The 23,588-nt window shown below is 38.6% G+C and overlaps 1 protein-coding gene across 1 annotated transcript in view; it reads right to left on the reverse strand.

Moving 5' to 3' along the window:
- Positions 1–23,588, reverse strand: part of Arfgef3 (ARFGEF family member 3) — a 152,557-nt gene that overhangs the window by 84,390 nt on the left and 44,579 nt on the right. The window contains exons 5-6 of the mRNA XM_026391876.2: positions 11,676–11,744; positions 3,974–4,096 (exon numbers count right to left, since the gene is read on the reverse strand). Coding sequence (XP_026247661.2) covers positions 3,974–4,096; positions 11,676–11,744 — 192 coding nt within the window. The remainder of the gene's footprint in view (positions 1–3,973; positions 4,097–11,675; positions 11,745–23,588) is intronic.

Consider the following 23,588-nt stretch of genomic DNA (forward strand, 5'->3'; position numbering starts at 1 on the left):
TGTTTAGAACTGAACTCATCAGTTCCCAGATTCATTCAAGAGTCCACACATTTCCCTGAAGTTAAGATGCATAGAGCATTGTATGATCCCATGTTGCTGGGCTACCATCTGCAGCTTTGCCTACCTGAAGAGGTGAGTTCATCTTTGCACAGATAATAATTTATCCCAGGGCAATGACACAGATTGCACGCTCCTATGCCCTCACAGATATAGACATGTGTCATAGTCAAAAGAAAAATCAAAATACCAGCCCGAAGATGACCACATCTCAAAAGCACCATCTTCCTATTTAATGGGGAGTATATTTTTTCCTTTCCATTTTTTTATTTGTTTGAATTAGTTATACATGACAGCAGAATTCATTTCAATTCATTGTACACAAATGGAGCACAACTTTTCATTTCTCTGGTTGTACACAATGTAGAGTTATACCATATATGCAGTCATTCATGTACCTAGAGTAATGATGTCCATCTCATTCCACCATCTTTCCTGCCCCCATGTTCCTCCCCTCCACTTCCTCCCCTTTGCCCAATCAAAATTCCTCCATTCTTCCTACATACCTCCCCTGGTTAATGGGGAGCACTTTAACTTCCTGTTATCACACTGCCACTCTCGGTTGTTGTTAGGTGGATCCAGAGCTATTAAGGGCAGAGATAGCTCCTTGGATAAACAGGAAGGGAAAGGTGTTTACATAGAATGAGACTTCCTTCCCAACACAGAAATTACCTAGTGACCACTGAGCTAAGAACAGGAAAATGTTTCACACTCCCTACTTCTGAGAACCAGGAGATATAAGAAGTTATTTTCATGCCAATTAACCACTAGCCAATGTAAATCATCCATGGCACTGTTGTGTTTGTGTGTTTGTGTGTGTGTGTGTGTGTTTAACTTGTTACAGGCACATATTTTTACTATTTTCCATTCATTAATTTGCAGTAAGCTCACTGCTTCCACTGTACAGCTCAGCACAAGGCTAAACACAAGGTTAGAAAATTGTTTTCTGAGGAGGCACATGCGAGTTATATTCAAGGATAGAAGAATCCCTAGCCACAAATATTTATATGTGGCAATTTTGGGGATTTTTTTAAAAAATCAATAATTTGTAATTTAATGAGAGTTTTATCTAAATAATTCAAGAATAAAGATAGATAAAAAAATTAGGATTTCTGAGGATACAAAATCAAAATACAAAGTTATAATCCATTCTGGGGGTGGAGATAGACATTGGGTTGAAGATGGACTTCATATTAATGCTTTTGTATTCTACATTATTTGTTTTCTTTCCACTGTTTGTAGGTCTTCCTAGATTTGAGGTGCCCCTCGATGTCTTATCAGTGATGCATCATGATAGGAAGCATATACATTGTTCCCAGGTAATGTTAAGTGTCCCCCGGAAACACACAGCCTCCTCAGAGCAAACCTCACCATTTCCATAGACTTCTCTTCAATGGCATTGAAAAAACAATACCCAGTTGTTGGATGGCAAAACTTATATTTCCCCCTCTTAGACATCACAAATGCTTCAAACATTAGCATCCTGAGAACTGCATTTTCTGGGATATGAAATTATATCTCTGAGGAATTGTATGAGTAATAGAAAATAAAAATACTAAGTTTCTACCTAATTTGGGATATTGCCTCTGGTTGGGGTGAATCTAAATGGCCACAGATAAGCAGAACCAGATGGCTGAGTAGTCACAAATTATATGCCTAGGACAGAGACATATAACCTCTGTGGTATCAACCAGACTTCCATAACCACACCTGTTACCATTCTTCTGGAAGAGCACTAAGAGCTAAAAGATTGAATTATTTGGCTTGAAAACCAATACAGCCACATGTCTCTTAACAATGAGGTCATTTGCTGAGAAACTCATTGTTAAGCACTTGTTACTGTGAGAACATCACCGAATGCATGTGATATAGCCTACTCCACCCCAGGAAGTATGGTGAATTCCATTCCTCGTCCAGCCTGTCATTGACTGAAATATTGCATGGTGTGAACGTCCTTTCTAAACATTTAAAAATAAGATTTTAAAATGAACTAATGATTGAAAGTATTTTGAAACCATGAAGTTTCTTTCAAATATTTCATTTAAATCATTAAGATATTGCTAATATTAGAGTATTTTATCATGATGTGGTTGTGTATGAACTTAAGAATTCTCAACAGCTTAGATTTCTTTTCATTAAGAACACTTTTTCTAATATATTTTCTATTTATAGATTTTTTAAAAACCACTAATATTCCCAACCACCATATTCAAAATCTTTTGGTAAATTAAATCATTTTTAATAAGGGGAAAACTAAAGTAATTTCTCAAGTTAAAACAATTTTTAACAAGAACTTGGGCTTTGGATATAGCAAACATAAAAGAAAATAGTATTTGATTTTTTTTAAGACTAGTGCCTTTTTTCAAATATTGGCTGCCAGAGTATGCGTGAGCTGATAACGTGGACTGGGAGCCCGTCAGGGGACCAGGGCTTTCGTTCTGATTCTCTTAATGAAAAGCCCACTAATTTTAGATTTCAATTTCATCTCTCTGGGCTTTATCTTTTAAAAACAGTAAAATGAGGAATAAAAGAATTGAACCTGATAATCCCTAAGATTCCCCTTAACTCCATGATCATCTGACAACTAGAAAACTGAAGTTAAAAGTGAGAAATAATTGAAGTTAAGCACAAAGTCTTAATTTCTGTACAATTAATTTCTGAGCTATTTTGGATTGCAACTGAGATTTCTCATTTTAAAAAGCAACTAATACCATTTCAGAACACCTCTTGCAGACCTCAAAATAATTGTTATCTAAGTTATCACTGAGCCAGATTCTAAAAACAAAATGCCCATCCTCCCATCCTCTCACTGACATTCTTAGAAAATAATACATACAAGAAGCCAAATACATTTACATTTTTCTCTAGAAACTCATTTTAGACAATCTGTTCAAGTTTAGAGCAAGGAGTTCTAGATTAGAGAGGCTTTGACGACAGAGAATACAAGAGCAGCTTTACTCTGACAGCCCCAGCAGTGAGGGGAACCTCCTTTCATAACCTCTGAGTTGACAAAGGACCAAATCTTAAAGTATGAGATGAACTCTATTTGTTTTTCTTTCTCTTTTTTTTGCTGGGTACCAGGGATTGAACTCAGGGGTACTTGAGCCACATCCCTAGTCCTTTTTATTTTGTATTTTATTTAGAGGATGGTTTTTTTTTTTTTTTTTTTAGAATCTGGCTCTGTAATAACTTACATTAAAGTTATTTTGAGATCTGCAAGAGGTGTTCTGAAATGACATTAGTTACTTTTTAAAAAGGGAAATTTCAGTTGCAATCCAAAATAGCTCAGAAATGAATTGTATAGGAATTAAGATTTTGTGCTTAACTTCAATTATTTCTCATTTTTAACTTCAGTTTTCTAGTTGTCAGTTAAGAGGAAATTTAGAGATTATCCTGTCAAATTATTTAATTCCTCATTTTAGTGTTTTTAAAAGATAAAGCCAAAGAGATGAAATTGAGATCTAAATTAATGGGCTTACTGCCTTTCCTTTGTTGAGGCTGGCTTTGAACTCACGATCCTCTTGCCTCGGCCTCCTCAGCTGGTGGGACTACAGGTGTGGTCCACTGTGCCTGGCTGCTATTCATTTTCCATAGTTTCAAATTTACTATCACAATAAACTTTAAGAAGTGTTCAATGTAACAGTTTTAAAAGAAAGATAAATTTTTTAAATGCTGACTAAACAATTATGGAAACCATAGGGGAAAACAACTTTCAAGACTTTAGGGTCAGGTAGGAAAATTTCTAAACAGTTTAATTCATTTAATGAGTTTTCTTTCAGAACAAGCAGGCCCTTCCTAGTGTTTCCAAAGGAAAGTAACTGTGCAAGGGGGAATCCCAGGTGTGGGATACCCAGCCTGCAGTTACGCACTGAGATGCCACCTAGACCATGATGAACGTGGGGTGCTTCAGGCTTACCGTGTTTTCCTGCCTTTGCCGTAACTGCAAAGTCAAGTCACTCAGCATTTGGCTGAGAGTTGCTCGCACAGCAGTGTTTATACTACGCTGGTGACAGCTGCAGGTGTATGTCTCAATGCACACCTGGGAAAGAAATAAGACAGCACTACATGAGCTCTAGGCATTTGTTCACTATCAACTGTTTTTGGCTTTAACCAGGGAGAATACCAAATCCTTTTTAAATAGAAAGCTTGATTTCATGATTTCAGACTAGTTTTCAATGAAAATAAATGTATATAAAAATCTCTGGAAATTTGTTTTAAGCAAATAGAAAAGTCATGTTTCCCTAGGATTGCCATTCTTACATCCTTATTCTTTTGAGCTGCAAATTAGTGAGTTTTACATGAGCTAAATAATTCTATTTAGAACAAACTCAGGTGGCTGTAAATTAATCAGGATAAGCTCCCTTCATGGCCAAACAGAACAGAATTTATCAACTCGTAGATTATAAAGCATGGGTAGAGGACTACTGAAACCTTTTCTCTTTGCTCTGAATGAGTTTGACTTTGGATTGACTCTCTAGCTGTGTTCTTCTGGATATTTTATAAAGGTGGAACAGCTCACTGTAAAAATGTTTCCTAGTTACTATGCTGGGTCTCAATGGAGATAACTGTGTTAACTCTAAATACCTGCGGGGAAGCCACAGGACTTCCCTCAGTTTGGTGACTCTTGTAATTGATCCCATGCTCTGAGGGAGCTCTGCAGGCTCTGTTCATAGAGTTGTTTTAGAAACACTGATTCTTAATTGGGACATGGGGTTCCAAAGCCAAGGTGACTCTGCCTTCATTTGATGTGGCTCCCTTTCTCTTGCACCTACACTGGCATTTGAAAGCCAGAGGCCAGCTTCTGGAGTGGCATGAGGATCTCTGTGGAAACTCTGTGCCTGATGTCACCTGCCTCTGTTTCCTGTCCTGTATCTGCTGAATGAGAATAACTGGTAAGGCCTCTTTGGGCCTCGTGAGTCTGAATAGCTGAGCCCAGGAAGATTCCCTGGTGGTTACTAATGGAGAAATCACAATTGAAAAAAAAAAAACAAAAACGCAAACCTCATTTGATAATGATGATATTGAATGTCATGACTTTTCAGGGTTTTCCTGTTTGTTTGTTTGTTTTTTTCTTCTAAATTCTTTTTTGAAGCTATAGGAATGGGCATAAAAATCAAAGAATACTTTAAATTCATCTATTTTTTTTCTCTCTTTACGGTATTCATCCTTGCAATTTCACAAAACATAGCTCAGGATTTAATTTACCTAAATCATTTTTTTCTAGGAATAACTCTAAGATTATTTATATTAAAAGTAGAGGTTCTCACCTAAATGGAAAATTTAATGCTTGATCACTGAGATAGGAGAGAGAAACTAAGTGTTAATCTTTATTGCTGCTACTGCTTGAGTTATGGGAGTTTTCTGGAAAGCTTATGATAATAAATCTTTTTGTAAATTAAATAGGTAAAAGAAAATATTTTCTTTTTCTTTTTTTGTGCTGGGGATCAAACTTAGGGCCTTACACATGCTGGGAAAATGCTATTCCTCTGAGCTACACCCCCAGATCCAAAGAGTAAGTTTTTAAAACAAAGTTTATCTCCTATAGAGTGTTTAATGTTTCAAAGGTGCATTTGAAACTTAACACTATATTTGGAAGTTGACCTAGATGAATTCATTTTATAGTTAAAAAAATAGAAGTTACACAGTGTGTATTTTCATAAAACTATTTGGGACATGTGAAATTTACTTTCTCAAATGATTATGATTATATTGGATCTGAAGGGACCGTTAACTTATACAAACATATAAAAAATGGTGTTTTAATCCCCCAAAGGCTTCTTCTTTGGCATGAGAGGGAATAATTTAAAAACATTGAAAATACTTCTAAATGAGGGCACTGTTCCCCTCGGACAAAACCAAATTCTACCTAATCTGGAACACTAGTACCATTTGTACCTCACAATTTAACAGTTTCCTTTATAGCTTACATTTTCCAAGAAATCTTTGTAACTGTTGATCTTTAAGCACTGACATAAATTTAAGGAGAAATTTTAAGCCTTAAAAGCATTGAAGATGAAAGAGCAACTATTTTGAGAGCCCAACTATATACTTAATATAAATTCTCTTGAATACTAAGCCATGCACACTAGACAGTCTTCCTTAAAAAAAAAAAAAAAATACTTCAGTCATTTCAGCCCAGGTAAGAAAGCACACACGAGGACTCAGACTTTATATAACACAGTGTTATAAAGAAACAAGGACTTGGCAAATGCCAAGTATATTTTTGAGTTTTAATGCCACCACTACAGGGATAACATTGAACATGACTTTGTAGGAGGCATGTTTACTAGCTTGAAAAAATATAATTATCTTAGAAGTTCATTCTGCCTAACTTGGGAATATACATACTGAATATGATAAAGATATATTCTGTTAAATAAAAAATCACCACTTGTTGATAATATCCTATCTGTAGGTACTTAGGATAAAGCCCTTCATCAGCTTTCCTGGCATTTTCTGAAGCAGCTTCTTAAACTTGCTGCAGTAATCACAAATTGGTCAACTAGAAAGGCTCACAGAAATAGAACTTCCATTTGAAACCTGAACGCTGCTATATTTAAGATGAGAGGTTTTTCACTATAAGAGGGTTTTCCCTAAGGGCAGGACAAAGATGAGCACATAGGATAAGAGAAGCTAAGAGGATCCCAGTTCAAAGGCAGACTGAGTTTCTTAAAAAAGGAGCTCAGGGTTTCTTTTTTTATTCCCCCCACATTGTTCTGCCTCCCCCTACCTTTGCTTTCATAATGGAAACTTAGCAACTGAGAATCTTCAGGCCTATACCTCTGCCTGAGCCTAGGTGCAAAGAAACAAGGGAAATACCTGGTGAAAAGCCACAGGCCCCTGATTGCCAGGGAATGCACGGTGACACAGGGCAGTGAGCAGGGTCATAAGGTACATTTTGATCATTTCATGCATTTGTGGATGTCCAGCTTTACGACATGCTAAACACAACTGAGAGCAAAAACACAGATGGTTAATGAAGCCAAACCAACCACAAAAGCAGAAGGGGGAAAAAAAAAGACAAGACCCAGTCCACAGGCATACATACATAGCAAGAATCATCAGGGAAGCGAACTGATAAATAAGAGTACTAGGTTAAACCCATGCTGGATTGCTATATTATTGAATATTAAGTGACAAATGAAACAAAGTTGATATTTAATATATATTGGCTAATGCCTCAAGAGGAATTTACTGAACTTTGGGAAACACATGTCTTTCACTTTGCTGAACTATACATGTACCTTCTCTTTGCTACTCAAAAGGGGTCAGTGTCATTGCTGTGTTAAAATAGTACATAATACTGAGTCCTAGTTTCCATAAAGAGAAGAGGTAGGGTATTTCCAATTGTGAAACAAAATGATGAAAAATAGCTTATGGTTTCAAAGATGAGAAAGGATCAGAGATGAAGATAACAAGACAGCAAAAGAAATGCCTTCTATATAGAGAAGACCACATAGGCTGGTTGATCACATGAGAACCATAGAAAATTTTGGTGACCACCGTAAGTCTAAACTCTTGTGATGAATTATGGTGACAACACAGTTGCCAGGCCATTTCTTATCTTCTCTGAAAAAGGTCTCCTTCTTAACAGGTGAATAGCTACAACAGGTGGGTACTTCATCAGATTGGTGTACACACACACACACACAGAGGGAATTGAAGTTATATCATCCCTACGAAATGTGTATATAAGTAAGTCTGATTACCATCTGGGTAGGAAAGCTTGTTTGTATTCCTTTTGGATTTCAATCTGAAAATGTCTTAAAATGCTAGTCATACATGGAAAACTCTGATGGCAACTTTTCTCCTCCTCGTGGCCTAAGGTGACATATTAAAATGACTTATGACACCTCACCCCATTGATTCCTACACTTTGCCAGGTAGGGCCTTTTGCCCGGTTTGAAGTCTACTGAGATTCAGCTGCTGTCCTATGAATCAGCCAAAGCAAGTTGGGAAGGGTCTCACTGTTCTGCATATCTTCTGACTCCAAATAAAGGCTTCAGGAGTCACCGGTTGAAGAGAGAGTGGAAATTCTTGCAATGAAGGCCAGCTTAGCAGTAAGTGGTTATGAACTTACATTTCAGGAATCCAACTAGAATCAATACAGGGAAGAAGAGGGAGGGCTTCAAAGAGGAACAGGGACACTTCCTGAAGGGATTGCCTCCCTCTGTGGTCTCCACTGGCTTGAGGCAGTGGACCTGTTGTTCCCTTAGCAGTTTTCTTGCCAGGATATGGGGCTTACCTTTCCAGACTCCCAGAGAACATAACATATAAGATGTTTCCAAAATAAGTGAGTCAGGGCATCTTTCTAATGAATTATATATGTTTCATAGTTGTGGATTATTTTATGTCTATGAATAGTGCTACCACATCAGAGTAAGAAAAGTATGACTGAACATTTCAAGGGTTATAAACTATCCCAATTAAAAAATATTTTAGTGATGACTAGAACTGTTAAATAAGAATCTCTGGTGGTAGGTTTTGAACTGCAATGTTTTTAAGCTCACCAGAGTAGCAAGTAGAACTACTAGTAACCTCCAGACCCTCTGCTGGTAAAATAATGCTCAAAAATGATAAACGATCAATGTGCAAAAATACCTTAAAAAGTGACATATTCCTAATAGAGACTTAAATCTATGGTAACCAAACAGTAAAATGCATCTATACTTCAGCCTCATACGTAAAAACACCACATAAACATTATCTCATAAGTACCTCCAGAAAGGTCCATAGGGAATATGCCTCCTAAAAACTCCAGTTGGTTGCCAATATTATTGTTTCAGGATTCTACTAACATTTTGTAAGAATGAGGGCAGCCAGAGGAAAGTATAGCATAGTGGTTTAATAGCATATGTTTGCAATATAAAGTCTGGATTTGAATGTCTTGGGCAAGCAAATCAACCTTACTTTGTTTAGGATTCTTCATTTAGCTGGGTTGTGGTGGAGATTAAAAAAAACATGCATACACACCTTCAATATATAATAGATATAATATGTGTGTGTGTGGCGGGGGGGTACTACTTACTGCCATGCCCTACGGACTCTATGACTAGTAGCTATTCTTATTCATCAGTGTTTTGAAATCGACAGATAGATGGATGAAAGAAAGCAGGGAAAAAGGGAGGACTCTAAAAATATAAATCTTAGAGAAAAAACAATGCTCTTCAAATCAGTTCTGCCTGGCTCTGGCAGCATGCCATAGAAACAAAGACTGGAAGTTTCTAGGAGTTGGAAAGATGAAACCAGCAAATACACATTTATAGTCTGGGTTTTCTGCTTTACAGAAATCCCATAGAAGAATCTTTAGTAGGCCCAAAGCCATCCCAAATCCATCTTCTAATTAGCTTGGGAGAGCTTTCGGCTATGACTCTATATTTCCTTTACCCCCAAACCTTGGAACTTTGTATATCCAAAGCTTTTTCCTATTTTAGGTATCTGTCCCTGGAAAACTCAACTGCTAATGTGGACAGCAAAGAAGGAGTCTTAATAATGATTGTTCAGGAAATTGATCAGACACTACTTGGATATTGTTGGATAGTTCATAATTGTCCACTTAAAAATTTGATATTTCTTTTTCTCCCTGCAGCATAGAAGGTGCTCTTCTGAAAAAGTTTCCTAAGTATAGTTTAATTAAACAAGTTAAAGTCAGACACACTCATGAAGCTGCCTTCTTATTTACATTTTGAGAGTCTAATGATCCTTTTATAGATTCAGCAGGACCTTGGGGAAATAGCCTCATTTTTCATACTTAAGTACACATTCCATTTCCTGATCAGCAGGTTTCAGGGTAAACACTCTGCTGGAGTAAATTGTCAGCGTATACCAAGGTGAGAAGGAACAGCTAGATTCTGCCTGAATTTCCAGAGGGGTTTTCAATGGCTTGTTTTAAGGTGTCTTTATAAAATTTCCCCCAACTATGTTTTTTTTTTTTAAAGGCAAACATATAACATATACCATGTGTCTGGACCTGGAGGAACAACTTTTTACTTGGATTGTAGATTTCACGTCTAATTGGAACACTCACATGACCAGACAGGTGTACTTATCTTTTCTTTTACAGACAGCAAACACAAGGTTGCTCAGGCAACACAGGGGTAAGGGAGAACGGGGTTCACACCAAACTATAGGGCTAGGGCTCCAGAGCCCATTCTTTTTACTACCATAGTTGAGTGCCTTTGTCTGTAATCTCCATCTTAGGCTAAGCGTTTTTCTTGGTGGTTGTTTTCCTTTTCTGGTTTTGGTAGAGACCGTTGTGTTTTGATGATCTATCCTACTGAATCCTCTTGTGGCTTCTTGATACCTTCAGGGAACCTTCACTTGTGTTGGCCCTGGCCCTGTGTGTCCACTGCTCAAGATTTACACATTTTGCCTCAGATTCCCATTCCAAAGCTGATTTCTATGAGTACAACAGAACCTTCTCCAGCTCTGCAGGGGTGGCACAAAGCTCCCTGGCAGCCCTCCCCTCTTGAAGGCCCCATGACTCCTTAATGTCCCCACTCCTGGGTTCCACATACCCGACAGCACGTGGCGTTTCCCCATCTTATTTCAGAACAAGCCTTTTTCGTGCTAATCCTACTTCTTGCTGTTTTCAGAAACTACACTGTCCTGTGACAAGCAAATAAGAACACTCTCAGTATCTCTTAAAATTCAATGGAAAACAATTACTGATAACTATTCTATTCATTACTTTTTATGGAGTAAAATGTTCATGTGCTAAGGAAAATGTGTCTTTATAGATATATATAGTTGGAAACCAGCAGCCAGTTGGCTGCTGCTTCTCTTTTGACAGACACATAAATTTCCACATACTCAAGAGTAATTTTCACATAATTTCACTTTTTAATACGTAAAAAACACATATATCTGCTCATAAAAATACTACTCATGAGTGTTGGTCACTGGACTTTCCTTTTCTCCATGATTTCAGAATTCAGAGAATGATTGCCTCTTTGTGATCTGACTATGTACTCTCGCCAGAAAAAAACAAATCCTGAAGACAATCTTTTCAAGAAGTGGAAGGAAAATTATTCTAAGCCTAGTAAAATTCAGTTTTGAAATGATGATGTTTCCAAAAGCCAAAAGGCATTTGCCAGACATCCCAGAAGCCAAGTTTCCTGTTGGACATGTTCTTGGGCATGGTGGAAGACAAGTGCGACCCTATTCTACAGCAGACTGAAAAGAAGGCTTTTTGATGTCAGCTCCAAAGGCATCCATCAGAGAGTAGGAGACAGTAGTGGGATTCAATCAATGAACATCTCTCTAAATCTCATACTTCGTGTCTTTTTAAAAAAAAAAAAAAAAGCAAATGCTTTGCAATTCATCTTAGGAAAAATAGACCAAGAAAGCAATAAGCTTGGCTGTAGCAGATTTGGAGGACCCAGTAGTGTTATTTCCATGGTTAAAGCTTCAAGTTAAGCAAACTCAAGCGCACATTTATGAGAAAGCACAGTGGGCCACAGAGCATGCAGTCTGCAGAGCAATCCCTTCCTAGAAATTCCCCACAGTGGTTAGAGTAGGGCTCACCCCATTGCTGGGGCTCAGTCCCATCCCGATGTTTAGCCCAATGAGAGACAAAGCAGCCATGAGCAGGCATTACAAACACAAGTGGCACTCACCTCTGCGATCTTCAGCACAGCGCTCCCATTCAGGTCAAAGGTCGGGGTGTAGGTGATGCACAGTAACACCTGCAACCCACAGGAGGTGAGGGAAGAAGGAAGACATGGGGTCAAAACAGAGAAGGGAATGTTGTTTCACAGGCCATTTGCAGTCTCAGCTTGATGATTTGTCTGCTCTATCTAATGTTTCTTTCTAACCGACCCACTGCTCTCCAACGAGTGGTCGCTTAGCACCTAATAAAAGAAAAATGAGACTTCCAGCATAAAAGCTGTGAACCTCTCACCCGAGGAATGAATCCTGTAAGACTGGCCAGAAACAGGCAGCCAAGCGTCTGTCCAATAGCAATCAAAGTGAAAAAAAGATCAGAGTGATCAGGAAAAAAATGACCAGGCCCACTGCTAGGCTGTCACATGACTTGTCTCCATTGATAGATATATATACACACACACACATATATATATACACACACACATATATATAGTAGATATCTTTATTTTATTTATTTATTTTTATGTGGTGCTGAGGATTGAATCCAGTGCCTCACATGTGCTGGGTGAGAGCTCTTCCACTGAGCCACACCCTCAGACCTTCATTGACTTGTTCCTATCTTACTAAGAAGAAAATGGAAACTCAAAATGATTAAAGAATTTGCCCAAGATCATACAGGTAACAAACCATGGAACAGAGTTTTGAACTCAAAACATCTGACTGTGTTGAGCCACTAGACAACACTCTCTCTACCTTTCCCTAGACTTATATATTACTATAATTTTTCCGTTCTGTCCCCTTTCCAAATTCCACGTGATTTGTACATCTTTTTTGCCTCTCTTCTCTTCTCTTCTCTTCTATAATTACCTCTAGAACGCTGCATGGGGTTTTCTGATTTCCCAGTCCAGTTTTTCCTTAGTCCCCAGAATACATAGACAATAATTGATGATATTTGCAAGATCTTGAAAGAACATTGAAAATATTGCCTTCAACTTACAGAGCCATTAAGGAACAGGTCAATAAAACCCATGGCATTTAAGGATTGCTTCTGATTTTGTAGGTACAAACCCAGACTCTCCCCACCCCTATCACCCTCCATTTGGCTCCTGACTTCTCTTGTTGAAGGAACCGACATGGGGTGCTGGTGTCTGCTCCTCCATCAACACCATGCCCTGCCTGCAGCTTAGCCCTGGGAGAAGGTGGGCAGCCTTCCCAGGATTCTTTTCCTCTGGTTTAACTCAAGAAAGAACACAGAAGCCTCACAAATTACCTAATACAAGATATACACTTAATCAGTATGCCAGCAAGCAACTGTCTGATGTAATAAAAAAAGAAAAAGTCTTACTCTTAGCCATAAGCTAGCCAGCCCTAGGGAACAGTCACAAATAGATATAACTAAAGAAGAAAAAAAATATTTTTGATGGTGTGAGTCACTAGGATAGATAACTTAATAGTAGGTCCATCCCTCAGTTTTTTTGATTCTTAAGGTGCTGTATATTCAAGAGCTGGCCCAGATGAAAATCAGCTCAGTGGCCAAGAGACAGGTAATGTGGGAGCAGCTGCCCTTTAGACTCATGGGAAATGAATTTCTTTTGTTCAGTAACAATCTTTGGGAGCTGGGATTTGGCAGACTGGAGGGATGAAAGTAGGGATAGAAGGGTCACCAAGACCTAATCTAGGCTTGGAGGAAGGCTCCACCTGCTATGTCTCTGTAGTATGAAGGGACAGTGCCTTTGCTTAGACCTCCCTCTTGGTCTCTTCCTGTGCTTGCTCCTCTGAGGCTCATGTGATGGCTTCTTCCAGGCTTCAACCCAGATGCCATCCCCTCAGAGAGGCCTTCGCTGATCACCCCCTCTAAAGTGGCCTGTCACACCTCCTTGTTTCATTTGCTTCAGGGTGTGCCTCAGCCTCATAAGTTGCTTGTTCATTTACTAAGCATAATCTTCCTGTTGGACTTGCACATTTGCTGGGCCTGGGGAAGGCCCTCTGGATTCTCTCATCGGATGCTTTCTTATTTCAATTTTTTTTTTTTTTGCTACATTGCATAGTTTCCCTTTTTTTTTAAAAAAATTCTTTGAATGCCATGTTTATGCCAGGGGGTGGGAAGGCATGAAAGAATGGCCGTGGTGGTTTATGGAGGTCACTTGGTCCATCTGGACTCTTGATTTGTAAAGCGCTGGTGACAGAGCCTGGCAACTGGAGACACTTTACAATAAGAAGGCAACGACGGCAAATATTTGTCTGAACTGGTTAATTATTAACGTCACTTATGGGACACAGATGGGCTTTCTGCCTTCTATCTCCCATGCGCTCATACAAGGGGTTCAGAAAGTAATTTTAGAAAGACATTTTCAAAGTGTGACCCAGTTTTCTGTGATCAAGAGCTGTGTTTTGGCAATGGTGGCTGGAGACATAGGAGTAGGGCCTATAGTGTTAAGTCTTCATGGGGAGGCCATGTTGGCAGTATTCGGTAATCAAGGGACCAAGAACCTCAGGGGAACATAGGAAGCCCTACTCTTTGGGTGGCAGGGAAGACCAGTGAGTGTAGAGGGAGGGGCTCCAGACACAGTGCACATGAAGCTGCAGGTCCCTCTTTTACCTGCCAGCCAACAGTGACCAAGGTTGAAGAAAGATTTTGCACTCCGAGTGTTCAACTACCAATATTCCAAGACTCACTGAGCTATGTGGAAAAAAAAACTAAAACCAGAAAATAATGAAAGGAAGTGAAACACATTAACGAAGCCTTCTGCTGGAGCGGTTTATGGTGGGGAAAGCACAGCATGTTTTAATTACAGAGCTGATGGTGTCTGTGGCCCCCCATGACTCACAAGATACATAAAAGGCACAGTGTCTGGCCAGGATGATGCAGCAGATAGCAACAACTTATCAAAAATGATAAATGGAGATACTGTTAATGCTCCCAATGCCTAGCAAGCATTAATCCACTGGATTAAAACACAGATGGGGTGTTGGAAACATAGGATAACAGAAAATTAATTTAAAATCTGACTTTCACTGTCTAATGTGTGGGCAAAAAGTTTAAATTAATATTCTGAGCATGTTGGCTCCAAAGAAAACTGATACACCTAAATATTGAGGGAAATTCCATTAAAAATATGTTTCCTAGGGTCATTAAAGCATATTGACAATGTTATCGCTGAGCAACAGAAACTTGAGTGACAGCATCTTGCAACTGAGCTTACTGGCACCACCTTCATAAATGAGCTTAGAGGAGAATAGAGAAAACAGGGCAAAACTTTCCATGAAAAGGGAAGGATTATTATGATTACAAAAAGTTCCAAATCATTTTTAAAAACCCAATCATTGAATAATTATTATGTGCAAGAAGCATCCTTTGATTAAAGATGTGTCTAGAAACCCTGAGTAAAAAAAAAAGGATTAGAATTAAACTATAAAGGAAAAAAATGAACTGGATTTATTGCAAGAACGGGGAGCAATGATAAGAATCTAGAAAACATGGTCATTTTAGGAACAGAGGGATGCGGATAATGGTGAGGAATATAAGATCACAGTTGTGCTCTTCTGAGTGGGGAACATCCTGGATTAATCCTCTCCCAAGGGCATGTCATGGTCATGATCAGGGTTTTTCCATGAAGCAAGAAAACTGTTCTGGAAATCTGAATGTCAGATACAGGTTGTGTGATTGGCTAAAGGCAGTTCCTGCAATCATATAAGGTAATACTGGTTGATCATCTATAGCCTAGAAATCTGAAATGCTCCAAAATCCAAAACTTTTTGAGTGCAGCACTCAAAAGTTTTGGGAGCATTTCAGATTAGGGATTCTCAACTGGTAAATTCCACATACATATTTCAAACTCTGAAAAAAACTTGGAAATCTGAAATACTTTTGGTTCCAAGTGTTTTGGATAAGGGATCTTCAACCTGTAATAAGGAGTTTCAGGTGACCTGGTTGGGGCAATTCTGATCTGGTAAGCCCCCCATTCAGAATGCTCAGCAAGCTGGCAGGACTTCATTCTGAATGGGGAGAAAAATTAACACAAGCCTATGGTGGTGAGCCACAGAACATCTTCAATGAAGGCTATGGAACACTTCCCCACCTAACTTTTCCTGTTAAGATCTGCTGAAGATCTATCTTTTGCACACACCATCATGAAGGGGAACTTGTATGACATTGATGAGTCAAAAAAGTAATCTCTGTTTAAGATTCCAAATGCATCCTCCACAAGACCATTTACACGACATTCAGGAGTAAAGATGTGATACATGAAGTTACTGGGTAGCAACTGCATGTCCACTTACCATCTACCTGTGGTTTGCATTGTTCAGCCATTCTTGACTCATTCAACATGTATTTATTGAGGTGGGACTAGAAGTTAGATCCGGTCCTAGGTGTTGGGCATTGTTAACGGTTTGGATCTGGAATGTCACTCAAAGGCTCATGTATTGAAGACTTGGTCCCCAGTGCTGCGGTGTTCAGAGATGGGGCCCTCAGGAAGTGACTGGGTTGTGAGGGCTCTACATCATGAGTCCATTGATGGATTCATAATGTGATGGCATCATTGGGAAGTAGTAGAAACTATAGGAGGTGGGACCCAGTTGGAGTAAGTACAGCATTGAGGTCATATCCTGGAAGGATCTCTTGTCCCTTGCCCCTTTTTCTCTGCTCCCTGTCTGCCATGAGGTGAGCATCTTTCCTCTGCCACACCCTTCCACCATGATGTTCTGCTTTACCTCAGGCTTGAGCAACGGAAACACTTGACCATGGACTAAAACCTCTGAAAATGTTAGCCCAAATAAATCATTTATTTTTTCTCAGGTATTTTGTCATAGTGAGGAAAAATTAACACAGGCATACAGTGGTGAGCCAAAAGACACAATTCCTAGTCTTACAGAGCAAACATCTGGTGTGAAGATAGTCTTAAAATAAGTGACTATAATAAGTTGTGATGAACAACTGCCTGGGAAAACACAATGTACTCTGTAAAGGTGTATTGGGGCCCAACCGTGTAATACACAAGTTGCAATGCTGTGGTAATACATAAAATAAATTAATTAAACCCAGGAAAGAAGGCAAAGGTACTGCCCAAAAATGAGCTGATTCTGGGGACATAATCTATACCTAAGGCACCTGGTGGACACAGGGGCATATTGAAGGAGTAAAGAATAGTTTTTCTCCTCTTTCTTTAACTATTAAAATTATCTTCATTTATTCACAAGTGCTTCTTGGAGTGATTGTGGTTTCATTTTTCACAATACCAGACGTCATTCGTAAGTTAAACCAAACAAAATAAACTACTAGAGCAAAGGAAATTAGCTACGAATGTGAGTGCAGGCCACAGAAAGCCTTGAACTCTCCTTGTGCTTGGAGATGATAATGCCATGCACATTTCCAATCCCAGCCCTGGCTCTGGCTGAGAGTGTAGCTTTGTTACTTAACATATATTTCCTTCTGGCCTCTCATGCACATTGGCTTGAAACTTTATAAAATTAAAAATCATTGCATAATTCCTTCTCTTTAGAAACACTCGAGTTCTTTTTTTACTCTAAGTTGGCAAAGACAAAGACAGAAAATTCATGGGAATATGAGACCCCACATGCCTTTCTACAGTATGCAGGGCATGCCAACTTCTGCACTCCCAGCCTTCTGGAACCTGAATGGTTAAAAGTGTACCTCCACCCCAAGGTAGAAACAGAGGTTCTTTCTCTATGGTCCCTGCACAAATGACAAAGTAGCTACAGTCTTCTGAACACAGCAGAGTAAGTAGCACAATGTCTGTCCTTAGAGTGAAGGAATGAGGGAGTTCCATAGCACATATAGAATTTCAGAGGATATTTCCTTATTTAGACTTAAAATGTAGATGCCAACGATAAACACGTTTTCTTATTTTGATCAAAGTTTCTCAACCCCAGTGCTGTTGACATTTTGACAATTCAGAAATGAATTGTAAGTGATCCTTCCTATGGGGCGACTGTCCTGTACACTGTAGAACATTTAGCATCATCTCTGGCTTCTCTCCAAAAGATGATAGTAGCATATCTTTCTTCTCACCAATTGTGACCACCACTGTTTTAGACCATCTTCCCCATACTCTGTGGATAAAGCTGAGAACCTCTGCAATATGACTCTGTAGAGCTAGAATCCAGGCCTTCCAGAAGGGAGGCAGGTGAGCCATTCATTAATCCTTCACTGTCCAGAGATCTCGAATGGCAGCTAGCAACAGGTGGTTAGCTACAACTCCAGTCTTCATTTTGACTCAAACTAGGTTTCATCTCATAAAATTTCTATCACTGATGACTTAATTGATTCGCCTCTAGCCAAGGTGACAGGTTATTAGACAAACCACTTTCTGACTCAGGCTGCCTAAATTCTAGCAAAAGGCTACTTGATATTTTTCTAGTCAGTAGAAGATTATGCTAGAATTTCTGAATGCCCAGTTTGGAAAACATTTAAAATTACTCACTGGTTTATGGTCCTGTCTCAGATTCATTTCTAGCTTTACCTGTTGTACTAGTAATGAGTGGCTGATATTCATCAGATAAGCCCTTAGCACTTAATTCTAGGACATACATACCAGGGATGATCTGATCATGGAAAATTATTTAAGTATTAATTAAAATGAACTTATCTAATTCACTTGGACAAATGAACAAACTGTCTCTAATCCTATTCTTTTCTCTTCTCACTTCTCCCTTAACAAGCAGTCATAGCTCTTACACCTAACTAGAGGCCTGGAAAATCCATTTATTAAGTAAATGTGCCCTCACATTTCAATCCTTCAGTCTCTAAACATCACAAATTAATATAATTGTCCCTTGGTATCCAAGGGGATTAGTTCCAGGACCTCAAACAGATATCAAAATCACCGGATGCTCAAATCCCCTATATAAGATGGTATAGTATTTGCACATGATCTATCCATGTCCTCTCAAATACTTTAAATAATTTCTAGATGACTTACAATGCCTAATACAATGTAGCTATATAAATAGTTGTTTGGGGAACAATGACAAGAAAAAAATATGTTCATGTTCAGCATAGATGCAGTTTTTTTCTGAACATGTTCAACTGGTTGAATCGCAGATATGAAAGTTGAAGTATGGTAATTGTGCACCTCTTTGTCTCTTTCCTATTAAATTATAAACCCTTGTCTTTGAATGTTTTGATTTTAACCCTTCACATAGTTTATGATACACTGTTGATAACAAAAATATATCTACTGAGCATTAGGGCTTGAATCTTAAATGCACCCAAAAGGCTCTTGAGTTGAAGGCTTGGTCACCAGTCTTAGGCATTACTGGGAGATGGTAGAAACATTAGGAGGTGGGGCCTAGTTGCAAGAAACTTAAATCACTGGTGACCTGTCCTTGAAAAAAAAAAAAGAATATTGAGGACATGACCTTTTCCTATTTCTCAGCAGCCATGGAGTGACAGTTTTGTTCTACCACAGGCTCCCACCATGATGCTCTGCCTCATCACATGCCCAAAAGTGACAGATCTGGCTGATCATGGACTGAAACCTCTGAAACTGAGGGTCAAAATAAATCTCTTCTTTTTATAAGTGGATTTTCTCAGGCATTTTGTCACAGCAATGGAAAGCTGACTAGCAGTAATCAAGTTAATGAAAATAAAGTAAAAAAAAAAAAAAAGTTCAATGAGTTGGATTTTCTTCCCCCTAATTTAACCTATAACAAGCTCCTTTACATGGAATATCTCAGACTTTTAAGAAATCAAATTGCATTAATATGCATAATCTTCCCTCTTCTTTTCCCTTCCAGAATGGGAGTGTCATCTCAAATAATCTCTATCCATATAACCATGCAGTTCTTGGTGATTTTAGAATTGATGCTTATTGACATGATCAATCAAGTTTGTAAAGACAGAGTTTTTAAAGAGCTAGAGTCAACTTGATTCTCTATATGTAAAACATTTAACAATTATAATGGGTTTCTAAAATATCCAAATCATAAACTCCATCTATTAGGAAGAAGATAACTTATGAATTCAGCTAAATAGTAAGGTACTTTCTATAGACTGTGGGATCAGAGCTAATGGTTAGGGCCTTAAATATAGCTAAGTGGATAACTGATATGTAATAATTAAAAAAAATTCTTCTTTTAAGATAGAGAACTGTAATTCAACAGTATTAAATATGAGATCCTTCTTTAGAAACCAGCAATATATATGATGATACACTCTTCTGTTACTAAAGACAGCATTTATCCTAGCTTAAGTTATACAGAGAGAATCTATAAATGAAAAAAAGAGAGAGAGATTTAAAAGAAACTCATGATATCTCAAATGTTCTTGTTCATAATTTGAGTGAGTTCAGAGGTGTTCATTTTCTCATTAAGCTACACATACTATTTTCTATTAACTAGAACCAAAATGAAAGCTAGTAATGACCCTGTACCATGCACAGTTCTAAGCACTTCTTTTATTTTTAGCTCCTTTAAGACTCACGGCAACCCCAAGAGGTATGCATCAATATTATTCACATTTTGCAGATCAGAACATTCAGGCTACAACAAAGAGAGTAAGTTCCCAAGACCACCAGGCCTTCTAGATGCAGAAGCTGTGCTCCTACCACTCTGCTACCAAACATTTTGAAAAGAGGAAAAAGTAACAAGAAATCTAAAAAGGTGATGGAGTTCAGGGACTGTTTCACAGGACAGGCACACTGTGGCCTCTCCCGCTCTGGCAGACCTTCTGGCCCTATGAAATTCCTCAACGAATACTTATCAACTGGGGGAGATTTCTATTCTCTCAGTATGTTTTGTCATTCTTCAGAAGCTGTAAAGCTTGCCCTGGCCTTGTCACTAGTTCAGACCCTTAAGCCTGGAAAGTTATCTTCTCATCCAAATCTGCATATTTGAAGGCCAGATCAATTCCCAATCCTCTACAAAGCCTTTCCAGAAAAATCTAAGCGGCTGTAAAAGCAATTCTGCTCCAGAGATTTTTAAGCCTGTTCTCAAATTAAACTGCCTCAACTTCAATTTACTTACAAAAAGGATATAGGAGGTTATTTCAATTCTAAAATAAAATCTGTATTGATCTTTCTCATTTCTGAACTCACATAGGTTATTATCTGTAATCATGATTTATTTTCTTTTGTTTGTTGTTTTCCCTGGTGGGCCACTAAAAACTACCATGTGTTCCCTTCTCCTCTCCATTAGTCAATAACTAAATTAGCAAGTAATTAGTACACCATGTGCCAACTACTCTGCTAGGCACCAAAGGGAGAAAAACAGCAGTAATAGTATATCATTAGTTTTTACTTACTAACTACTGACATTTTCCAGTCATGCCCGAGTTAAAAGTTTAGGAATAACTAGTTGTGGTTTAGGAATAACCATGTGTGGTTTCCTTGAATGGGCCACTGCAAGGGAGTCTATTAGGCCTGGGCTAACCTCATAACCACCTGAACACAACTTCATTGTTTCCCTCTGAGAAAAGTACAATGAGAACAGAGCAGGAGGAGGCAGAAGGGATAATGTGCCAGCTGCCTCTGGCTGGGGGGAAATAAGCCAGACTATGATTCTCATGTGATAAGTGCCACGGCAGATTGCCAGTTGTCTTTCAACACTGTTGCCTCCTGTTTCAGGAAGAGAAATCTGGGCACATGGCTGCCCAAAGTAAAGACTACATTTCCCAGACTTCCCTGCAACTGAGTTTGCCATGTGACCAAGTTCTGCCAATTGAAGATAAGTAAAAATGTCCTCCCCTTTCCCCTTCCTTCTATTGGTTGCCTAGAAGGCAGATGTGTTGGCTGAGTATGTGAAGCCACTGTGGACTATCAGGTGGAAGAAAAATAGCCAAGAAATGAAAGTCTAATAATGTGGTTTAGCTAGTACTGACCTAGATTGATATGAAAGAAAGATAAAACTCTGCCTTGTTTCTGCTAAGATGAATCCTAATACTGCAATCCTCTCTCCCTCTAACTATCGCCCTCCTTGCCTCTTTGCTTCTGACTTGTGCTTTAGATCTTTTTCACTTTAAGAATCGCTTCTTCAGAATAGCCTCCTCTGTCCTACTCTTAAAACTACTCTCCAACAGACCCTATCAAAAATACTCTTCTAGTCTCTAGATTATTTTGACATTGCATTTATTATAGTTAAGGTATATTCACATATTTCACTGATTTCTGTCTTCATCACTAGTCTCCAAAGAAAGCTTTCATTTTTGTTTGGTTTTGGTTCTCGTTTTCCTCACTACAGGATCATCTATGTCCAGCACAGTGCCTGGCACACATGAAGCTATCAAATATTTGCTGCATAAATGATTGAAGAAAGGATCTTTCCACTCTAGGAACTCTAGAACATTCACAGTAAATACCTCTGCATTCATGCTTCATTAACTCATGATCGTGGGGAGAAATTTTTTTGTTTTTGTTTTGTTTGGTTTTCTGGTACCAGGGATTGAACCCAGCAGTCCTTAACCACTGAACTACATTCCCAACCCACTTTTTAAAAAATTTCGAGACAGGGTCTTACTAAGTTGCTTAGGGTCTTGCTAAATTGCTGAGGCTAACTTTTAACTTGCTATCTTCCTGCCTCAGCCTCCTAAGCTGCTAGGATCTCACCACACCCTGCAGGAGAGCTTTAAAACAGTTAATAGAGTGACTCCTAAATGTGTTCAAATGGTAAAAACCTAGCAACAGTGGTGCTTAAAAAAAAAGTAAATAACATGAAAATCTTACCTAGAAAATAATGTATAGATCATTTAAAGAAAATAATTTTTAATGTTTGTTTCTCGCTTTTTTGTACATCTTTTCACCTACTTTAGGCAGTAATTTAAAGGGAGAACAACTTAGTAAGAACTATTTCAATATGTGTGCAAAGCAGAAAATGATTATCTCATTCAGCCTCAGCAGCAGGAAGGAGGAGAGCTGTCTAAGAACAAATGACTTAGGGAAGCCACATATTTGGATACATCACTGCATTTACTGCACAAATAATAGGTTTGTACGTTGTTCAGTTGACCTCCAACAATGGTGCATTAAGGAGTTATATGTTTTTCATCAAACAATGGATTTTTCCTTAATGGTAGAGACTGCTGCAAATCTTCTAAAGTGTCTCAGCAGCTTTAGGCTAAGAGGGATTTCATTTCTCTTATAGGAGAAGGCAAGACAAATTAGCCATTTCACCCTCAAACTTCACTAATGATCATTCTTTCCTTAAGGCCAGAGTTAAGAACACTAAAACTAACCATTTGGATAAATTTCCCAGTGTAAGACTTCCATTAGAACATTACTGAAAAGAGACTTAAAATGGTCCTTCTGGGGAGGGGGTTAGAGTTCAGTTATAGAGTGCCTGCCCAGCATGCACAAGTCCTTGGGTTCAATACCCACTGCTACAAAGAACAAAATAAAATAGAAAATACAAATGATCCTTCCATGTGGCCTCCTCCTTACTCCAAGACCAAAGATTGGCAGTGCTGGTGCACAGTTTGGAAGCACTCTGCTCTACAATTTGCAACACCAGAGTTCCAAGTGGACACCCTGAGGTTGAGGACTGCCAGTCACACCTGGATAGTAAATTCCTTATCCACAATTCTTTCTCCTTTGTATTTCTGGAGATGTTTGCTAGAGTCTTGTCACATTAAAAACAAAACAAAACCAAACCTCAACAGGGAATAGGAAGGGCAGTAGAATGAATCAGACCTCACTTTCCTGTATTCATATATGAATAAAGGATGGGAAGTTATACCCCATGTATGTATAGTATGTCAAAATGCACTTTACTGTCATGTATATCTAAAAAGAACAACAACAAAAGCCCTCAATAGCAGATGACATCATCTTTCCCTTTTCCCAATTCTATGGCACATACCCAGAGCCATTAGCTGATTTTGTGGGACAGAGACTATTTGCTTCTTACTTCATGTTTAATCTTGCTCATAGAATTAGGGGATATTTTTATCCTGGAAGGACATAGAAAAAACA

This window comes from Urocitellus parryii, chromosome 8, assembly GCF_045843805.1.
Source record: "Urocitellus parryii isolate mUroPar1 chromosome 8, mUroPar1.hap1, whole genome shotgun sequence".
NCBI lineage: Eukaryota > Metazoa > Chordata > Mammalia > Rodentia > Sciuridae > Urocitellus > Urocitellus parryii.